A 9660-nucleotide genomic window follows, 5' to 3' on the forward strand; every position below is an offset into this window, starting at 1 on the left:
TTTTTCTTAGATTCCATATATATGTGCTAGCATACGGTATTTGTTTTTCTCCTTCTGACTTACTTCACTCTGTATGACAGACTCCAGGTCCATCCACCTTACTACAAATAACTCAATTTCGTTTCTTTTTATGGCTGAGTAATATTCCATTGTATATATGTGCCACATAGAAGATGAGGATTTAAAGTCCGGGATAGGCTAGCCTTGGACTGTAGAAATCGTCTCACTTACCAAGATGAAAGGCAAGGATATGATTATCTTATTTTTTGGACACATTAATAACATTTAAAGTGTTGAGCTGTGTTATATTTTTCCCAAATTGATTTTTCATTTTCTACTAATTTCTACAGGCATTTCTACTTTCCATCCCACACTGCAGATATGTACTATCACATAGCATGCTTTATACACACATATCCTGGGAGAGACATTTTATGGTAGCACTGGTGAGATTAGTACCTAAACAGGTACCTTTCCAGCTAATTCCAACATTGGGTTAGCATCTGGCCACTGACAACAGCATTTAGGGATTTTGCATCTTTGGGCCATTTCTCTCTGAGACATAATCAAGACATCAGGATATACACCTAAGGCCACTATAGGTGTCCCCAAACCTCTAAACTTCACATTTGGTAACACGGAACCTAGAAGGGGATTTTTTAATGTAGCAGCTGTCTTAGTCAGATAGCATTGTAATAAAGCCATCAAAATGCAGAAATGAGGGAGAATGTAAAGGACATCCACTATTTCACGGACTCAGTGTAATCAGGGGTTTTGAAATTGTACATTGACTCCACACCAGAGGCACACAGTTTGATACATTTGATGAAAAATGTCCTCTTCCAGTTGCTTTCCTTCTGTCTTAGAGTAAGTTTCTTCGTGCGCAAGAGGGGGAAAGCTAAGTTCATGTAGTTTGTTTGCATCTTTTACAAGATAAAACTGCCGACACTGGGCCTTGCTTCTCCACACTGGGAGTCAATCCAGCTAGATTTCCTTCTTTTCTCTTTTCTTTCCTTCACTCTTATAAACCTTCTCTTTACCAAGCAATAACAAGAGGGGAAGATGAGAGGAATAAGACAGAAAACTTGAAGTGTAGGCCCTACTGTATTAAGGAGTTTTGAGTAATTTTAAGAACCAAGCAATTGAAGCTTCTTTTGAGTTGTCTTCGTTCTCTGTAACCATCTTGGTTGCTAAGAGACTGGTGAGAACTGGCAAAGTAGGAGAAGCAAGATGAAATGCAAAAGCAGATTGACTCTGAGGATGGGCAGGATGCCCTAAGCTGGGTGAAATTAGGAATTAGATGCTAGAAAGCAAAGCTCAATTTTTTTAGATTCTTGGGGATTAGGGGTGGGGGGGGTAGTAGAGTGGGGAATAGAGAAAGAGAGAGAGAGTATATTCAAGCAGGCCTTGGGGTTTTACATAGTTTACATAGTTTTGTAGGCCTCTTGCTCAAGGGATCCATTCAGTCATTCCCTTCACTTTTTCATAAATAAGAATAGGCTTAGTTTTCTCAAATGTTAACAGGACTTGCATATTTTTTTCTGAAAATAATTTAGGCTTATATCCAAACCAGACAATGCCTGTGTTTTGGTAAACCAAGTCTTAGGATTGATCTTAGAATTTGTTTTCTCCCAGAAATAAGGCAATGGGGATCCCAACTTATTTGACTCATAAAAATACTCCTATATAAAGATTTACCAATTAAACAAGAAGGGGGAAATAGTGGAACACAAAGTCCCACAAGTCCTGTAATAAAATATCCAAGCTTCACGATCTTGTCACTCTGTTCAGACACCAGCTTTCTTCCTGGACTTTCTGCCATTGCTCACCAACATGGACACTGACTATTGCTGAGTTATTCCACTTAGTATTCTAAGTAAGTAATGCATATTACTCTTTTATTCATACTGTTTTTACTGCCCTCCATGACCCTTTACACACTAGCCTCTCACATGAAATACCATCATCTCTGCCCATCAAAATTGCCCCTAAGCAATTGACCAGCTCCCATTCCTTCTTCAGTGATTCCTGCTCCAGCTTCCTTGGGAAATTCCTAGGGCTACCGCAGCAAATTACCACCAGCTGGTGGCTCAGATTCATTCTCTTACAGATCTGAAGGCTGGAAGTCCATGGTGGGACCATGCTAACCTCCGAAGGCTCTAGGGAAGAACCCTTTCTCGCCTCTTCCAGCTTCTGTGCCTGTCAGCAATCCTTGGTGTTGGCTTGTAGACACATCACTGCAACCTCTGCCTTCACATGGGCTTCTCCTCTTTGTCTCTGTGTGTCCTTCTCTTCCTCTTGTAAAAAATACCCTCATTGCAATTATCCAGTATGATTTCGTCTAAATCCTTACTTTACTTACATCTACAAGGACCCTATCTCCACATAAGACGACATCCTGGGCTTCCAAGTAGACATGAAATTTGGGGGCAGGGGAGACGTTACTCAACCCACTACATTATTCTAAGTGATCTCTCCCTCCTCTGACCTTTTTGGTTCTTAAAGTTCACCAACATCGTGCATTTCATGTTCATCTATATTGTTATTTATCTATGGATTGCTGCTATTGCTGCATCGTGTTTTGTGAGGGAACACTTTAAAGAAGAGAATATATACAAGAGTTGGGGGAAACCACTTTAACAAAATTAATTTTAAAAACTTATTCATGTTTTCATTAGAGTTGTCAGATTTATGAAATATTTAAACAGTACAATTATATTTTTCTTTAAATTTTTCAAAAATTATTCTGCATAAATGAAATTTAGCTCATATTTCATTGGTGTGTCAACACTTAGATCACTTTGTATTGATAAAAATAATAGCTGGCAATTATTATATTCCAGAACTCTGTTATACATCCTTATATGTTATTTAATTCAGATAACTGACACGTGAGATAGATTATTAGTATCATTCCCATTTTCTTCTTGTGGAAACTGAGGCTTAGGAAGATTAACTGGCCAGTAAGTAGTAGAATTAGAATTTGAACCCAGGTCTGTCTGATTTTAAAGACTAAACTTTTAATAACTACTCTGTGTAGCCTACTTCACATAGCTAAAACTAAATAAAAATCTAATGATTTCACTGAGGAGCAATAAAAGTAATTTTAATGATGAGATTTGTAACTGCCAAATATTAAATGCATTGATTTTGAGAAAAAAATTTAGTGGTGAATAAGTTACATTTCTATTTACTGGAAGGTCTTTTGTTCAAACTATCTTTGCCTTTAAGTAATTTAGAGAGCTGATAATCTTGATTATGGGCTCTTAGTATCATATATACAGGGAAGTAATGAGACGCTGAAGACATATTCCTCTTAAAAGTCTTTAATGCTGTATCTTTGTAAATAAATTAGTATTGATTTAGAACAGTTATTTTAAACAGACGAGATTAAAATAAATATTTAATTTAATTATAGGACTGAATCACATTCTTTCGCGTTTTCCCTTACATTGGTTATCAGGCTTTCAGTGTGCAATTAGTGCTCTTAAAGGATCATCAAAAATAGTTTCTCTCAGCTAAATTATCCCCCCATCCCAGCACATTAATGGTATGGAGAGCATTTCTGTGAATGAGGTATTATTTATTGAATTTCCTGAAATGTGTACTTTTGAAAGTGTTCTATTCCAGTTCATGGGCAGGGAATGTACTCGTACCATCTGTGCTTCCAAATGAGAGCTACAACACTTAGTCGTCGCTTTTTGCCACTGCTTAATTATTATCTCACTTTTTTCCCTGTACTTCACCTTTGGGAAACCATCTAGTTTCCACAAAGCATCCTTTTTATGCTCTGTAATGATTTTAAAATTAAATTCCAGGTTGTTTATTAAAATGTCACAATCTGTCTACTTCGTTCTAGTGTTCTTTCCCTAATGTGCATATTTTGCTAATCTTACAAATCATATTATTCCATTTAATACACCTCATTTGTTTTAGAGCAGTAGGTATTTCTTAGCATATTGTCAATTACATGAAAAGACTGCTAATGCTGGACATTATGTACAAAATTATTGATACTATAGACAGAAGCTAAGTTGTCTACATATTGTACTAATTGTTAAGTTAAATATAAAGCTGTAAATCAGCTATCATGATAAATCAGCTATCGGGATAAAGAAATGAGTAAAGAAGATTGACTGATGTTAAAAGAATTCCAATTCAGGTAATTATTTCTTCTTAGTAGGTAATAGGAAAATGGGTCAAATATTGTTTACCTGAGTTTTAGCACTCTTTAATTGCATGTGTTCTGTTTTTTTTTTCTAGTGTGCAGTGTTTCAGTGATGTCAGTGCTATTATGCTGATTTTTTCACAATCGTAATCATATTTTGTAGTCGATATTACATTCAACAAGTAATTCTCCCTCTTTCTCGGATTGCTTCAAGGTGATGACACAATGACAGGTGATGGGGGAGAATACCTTAGACCTGAGGATCTAAAAGAACTGGGTGATGACTCCCTACCTAGCAGTCAGTTCCTGGATGGGATGAATTACCTGAGATACAGCTTGGAGGGAGGACGCTCTGACAGGTATTCACGTAAAGCTTTCCCTTGATATCAGAAGTGAGTGCAACACACTTTTATGATAATAATAAAAAAAGTAGACACCGTTATTGACACTCGATAGGTATCTCACTACTCTCAGCAGTTAGCATGTTATCTTGCTGCATTCTCTAACAACTTCAAGTGTCCATTTTAAAGGAAACTGAGGCCTAGAGAGATTAATTAGTTTAGTAGAAGTCAAGCATTGTAAGAATCAGAGCCATGATCAGTAAAGAGCTCTGAACCATTAAAATATGATATTTTTAATCATCTGCAACTTTTTTCTCTAGGCGAATTAAAAGGACAGTTTTGCCTTATGGACACTCTTACTAAACGGCAGTTATAAGAGCCTCCCAATCTTTCTGTTAGGGCCATAGTTTCTGTGAACAAAAGTATGTTGTGAAGAAGGATTAAAAAGTAACAAATTGAGAAGGAAATGTTGCCTGGAACTGATTTTTTCATGGAAAAGAATCAGAACAGAATCCCTAAAGAGCCTGGATACCAGAAGCAATCATAGCAAAATCTGAAGGAGCCCAGATTTTATAGCCAAATCCAGGGAGGTTTATATTATATTCTGAAATATACAATCAATTTTTGGGGTTATTACTAACTAGCACACCAGGTGTTTATTATTTTTTGAGGTAAACTGATTAAGAACATGCCGTGGTGCCTCATCAAAAGTATGACTGCCAATTTAGGTTAAGCATGTGGTCGTACGTATAGTGTAATGTCTTTTGCTAATCAATTATCTTAGGTTTATAACTTTAATATTGGTTCTATTCTTGGCTGTAGCCAGCACATTTGGAGTGTAAGAAATAAATGCCTTAAAGAGTAGTCAATTCTGAATGGACAGTTAGCAAAAACAAGCTTTTCTTGGGCCTTTCCCTTGAGTACTAATGCCTCCCTCCTATCTTTTTTTTTTTTGTAAACAATTCAGTGTGCGTGTAATGAGTGCCTTTCTGGGCCGGCTTTGTGGTGGGTGCCAGAGGTACAAACATGACTAATATGTAATTGCTAAATTCAGAATCTAATGGGGTGAGAGAGAGATGAAGCTAGTGGTACCCACAGAGTGCAACTGGAGCCCTGAGGCTCAGGCTTCCTGGAGGGAATGAGCCCAAACCGAGACAGAATAATAGTGATTATGGTGAAGAAAGGTGGGGAGGGCATTTGAAGCCTTAATAAGGTGAGCAAAGGCTCGTGGTGTGTGAGAGAAACAGAATAGTGCGGTGTGGCTGGAGTGTAAGTATGAAGGAGGGGAGGTCACATTTACATTTTGGATGGATCCCTCTAACAGTGATATAGAGGATGAATTTTCGAGGAAAGTTGTCAAAGGGCTAAACTCGGCAGTATCGACCATCTGAGAAATTATTGCGGTAAGGTTCGCTGAAGTTGCTAGGACACGACTTGAACTCTAACCTGGGTGGTAGCAGTCATGGGGAGAGATTTAGAAATGAAAAATTTGAGAACATATCTGTGAGTTAAACTGGCCAGATTTGGCAATGGATTTCATGGGGTGGGTGAAGAAGAGGAAGAAGACTCGACTGGCTCTTTGGCTTCAGTGACTTAGATAGAGAATGGTCCTTGGGATCAGGGTACAGAAGGAGGAGCCATTTGGTGGGTGAGGGTAGGGGAGCTTGTGATGGTGTCAGTGTCCTAGATCTTGAATTTTGACACACTGATTGATTTGGTCCTCGCAGTCTGAGATTCTTAAAAGGCTTCAAATTTCAATAAAGTGAAATGTTTATGGCTTTGCCAAAATTCATATTAAGCTATGAATAATCATATTACTGTTATCCAACAATCCTTTTTTTTTTCAGCTTGATTTCTTTTATTAAGAATAAGTGCTTGATTTGATCCTTTTGCCTTCTTTGAAAGTACTTAGTACTGAGAAAGATTTAGAACAATACTTTCTATAAGACATGGGTCAGTGGTTGGAGGATTCTACCTAAATTGAATACTTCTCAGCTTGTAAAGACAGGGGATATGAAACAATGAAGACGTGAGCTGTTGTCCAGGTCCACACTTGCATTTCTAGAACACCAGATGTATTCATGCTCTCCAAGATGGAATTATAGTCAGTATCTCATTTTCATGATTGCAATGCAATGTTTTATTTATTTTTAAAATTTTTCTTAGACAATTCAATATAAGTTACCCTTTTTCGGTAACCATTTTTTTCCTTTTCATTATTTCTTTATTTGGTGTGCTTTCAATAGTACCATGCCCAGGTAGGTATTACATAGCATGAAAACATGACCTTCCTGGATACATCCACATTTCCCTGCTCCCTGCTCAATATGTGTGTGTGCGCGTGTGTGCGTGTGTGTGTGTGTGTGTGTGTCTTGTCAGGGGGTGCTTATATTCTAGAATTATGGATTTATTCTCAAATTAGGATTTTTATGTATTAAATTGAATATCTATTCAAGCTAGAAGGGTGAATATTTTACTAGAATCAGTCTGTGACAGGCCCCAGGCCTGACTGTTTTAACTGTCACAGCTCCACCTTGTGGTTGATAAAACATTAGCATGGCTTCCCCAAAAGGAACCTAATTAGCCTATGTATAGTTGGAGATGATTTTAAAAAAATGATTCAGATGCCTAAAATATACATGAATGCAGAAGAATAAAAATAGGTAATTTTAATCACATTGAATAGAAACATAGTCAAGTTGATTAGTTGGGTTTTGTGTCCATTTTATTTTATTATTACTCACAAATTAAAAATACTATTCAAATTCAATGTAAAACAATAACAATGAACCACAAAAGATTCTCCATGTATTAAAGCAGACACATTGAAATTTTTGGATATTCACTTGCTCAATAGGTTTGAAAACACCATTAATTGTATGTCTAATAAATATTGCAGCTTACTAAGATAGTAATTATTATACTTTTTATTATTACTCACAAATTAAAAATACTATTCAAATTCAATGTAAAACAATAACAATGAACCACAAAAGATTCTCCATGTATTAAAGCAGACACATTGAAATTTTTGGATATTCACTTGCTCAATAGGTTTGAAAACACCATTAATTGTATGTCTAATAAATATTGCAGCGTACTAAGATAGTAATTATACTTTTCTGTGGAATTACAGACTTCTATACCACCTAATATGTGTCCAGAAACCAGTTGTATCATGGTGAAAAAAGTGTAAATTTAAGATCATAAAAAACTTTTGGCCTATCGCTTAGCTAAACAGCAAGTAAAAATTTACGCTTTTATGGATATGTGCTATTGCAGATTTATTAACTGAACAGCACCACCTCTGACTTACTGGAAAAAAAAAATGGCAACTCTGTTGCAAAATATTTGAATTTGCTTGCACTGTTTTAAATCAGGGTAGGCAATTTCTGATCCAGAGACTTGAATTATCCCAGACCTTTGTGCTGGTCATGATTCCTTTAGAGAGAATAATTTCTTTACTCTTGGAATATTCTTACTTCATTTATTTCATTTAAGTAGATTCTATAACGTCATAGAAGAAAGATAAGTTAGAACTATAAACATTGATTAAATACCAATTAGCATTTTAGAAGGCAGAAAACAGAGTGAACTAGAATAAAATCAGAGGATAGAGATATTTAGACATATAGTTTCAACTTATTCTCTCTCCCTCTGTCTCTCCAACTTTCCTCACTCTCTGTCTGCATCTTCTAATATCTTTTTCTCCCTACCCCAATCTCCTTTTTGTGGTCAGTCACTTGGTCTCTTTCTTTCCTTTCTTCTCCCCCTGTATTTCTTTCCTGTTGGGGCTCTAGGAAAGACAAAAAATAGCACCAACACCCCTTTGCTCCTCCTGTTTCAAAACCAATTGAAAGATAGACCCAGGTATCAGGTAGATGGATATCAGTAATCCACCTTTATTACTGATACATTGATTGCAGGATGTAGCTCTACATTCACAGCCAAATGAGCTCTTTAATACCTCATTCCTAAAGCAGACAGACATCCACCCAGTTATGGTGCCTCCCTGAGAATGGCCATTGATATCTGGCTGCCTTTTTTTTCAAAGTTTACACATTTACAGTGGTGGCAGCCACGTCACTGGGTCTTATTTGAGGTACCTTCTTTTTGCCATTCGAGTTGTTCCCATCCAAACTAAATTTCCATTTCCCCTTTGAGACCTGTGTTTCTACTATTCCAGTGCTGCATTTAAGCGTTAATCTACATAGCGATGAAGTCTCTACTTGCTGTTATGAGCAGGCATTTTTACTCCTTTACTCCAGTGACTGTTGATCCTTTAGTACTGTTCATTCATATGAATCTAGCACTTTTAAGTGTGTAAAGTCACCATCTGGATCTTTGAATTTTAAAGCTGAGGATAGAGATTAAGTAATTAACAAATCAGAGCCCAACAGAGCTAATGGGGGAAGATGGTTGAGCCTGTAGGCACCATATCATTTCAAGAGGTTGACCTCTCTACTGTTTTCCCTCTCTTGGCTCAATTCAAAACAAAATAAAGGATAATCGAATTTAAGAGCCGTTGATCTTAGTGCTGCCTGGTACAAAACAATACAAGTGCAGGAAAAAAAAAATTCTCAGTCCACTAATTGAGACAAGCTTTTGCTGAGATTAAAAACCCCTTGCCCCAATAATTTAATCACCTTCTCATCCTCAATTTCAAGGTCACACCAAGGTTAGTCACAGCAGCCTGTTTATGAAGCGCACCATCAAAATCTAACTGCACAGCTGTAAAAACAGCTATAATATAAGCTGTTTTCAAGTGCCAGGACTAAAACCCCTGTGAATAAGTTTGCTAGGCATTCAGGCTGCCCATGCCCGGGCTGTGTCAGGAGCCTCAGTCTTCCCCAAGAGCTTATATAACATAAAATAGTATATTGTCAAATTCTATTTAGATTTGATTTTATTATAAACACAGATTAATATAGGTGTAAAAACATAGGATCGGGGCTTCCCTGGTGGCGCAGCGGTTGCGCGTCCGCCTGCCGATGCAGGGGAACCGGGTTCGCGCCCCGGTCTGGGAGGATCCCACATGCCGCGGAGCGGCTGGGCCCGTGAGCCATGGCCGCCGGGCCTGCGCGTCCGGAGCCTGTGCTCCGCAACGGGAGAGGCCGCAGCAGAGGGAGGCCCGCATACCACAAAAAACAA

At 37.5% G+C, this 9660-nt stretch overlaps 1 protein-coding gene across 31 annotated transcripts in view; it reads left to right on the top strand.

Moving 5' to 3' along the window:
- The window catches only part of ANK2 (ankyrin 2), a 689964-nt gene that overhangs the window by 613693 nt on the left and 66611 nt on the right, over window positions 1–9660 (top strand). For all 31 annotated transcript variants that reach the window (XM_055086193.1, XM_055086182.1, XM_055086196.1 and 28 more), the window contains one exon: window positions 4383–4527. In XM_055086193.1, the coding sequence (XP_054942168.1) occupies window positions 4383–4527 (145 nt within the window). The remainder of the gene's footprint in view (window positions 1–4382; window positions 4528–9660) is intronic.

Source organism: Physeter macrocephalus, chromosome 7 (assembly GCF_002837175.3).
Source record: "Physeter macrocephalus isolate SW-GA chromosome 7, ASM283717v5, whole genome shotgun sequence".
NCBI lineage: Eukaryota > Metazoa > Chordata > Mammalia > Artiodactyla > Physeteridae > Physeter > Physeter macrocephalus.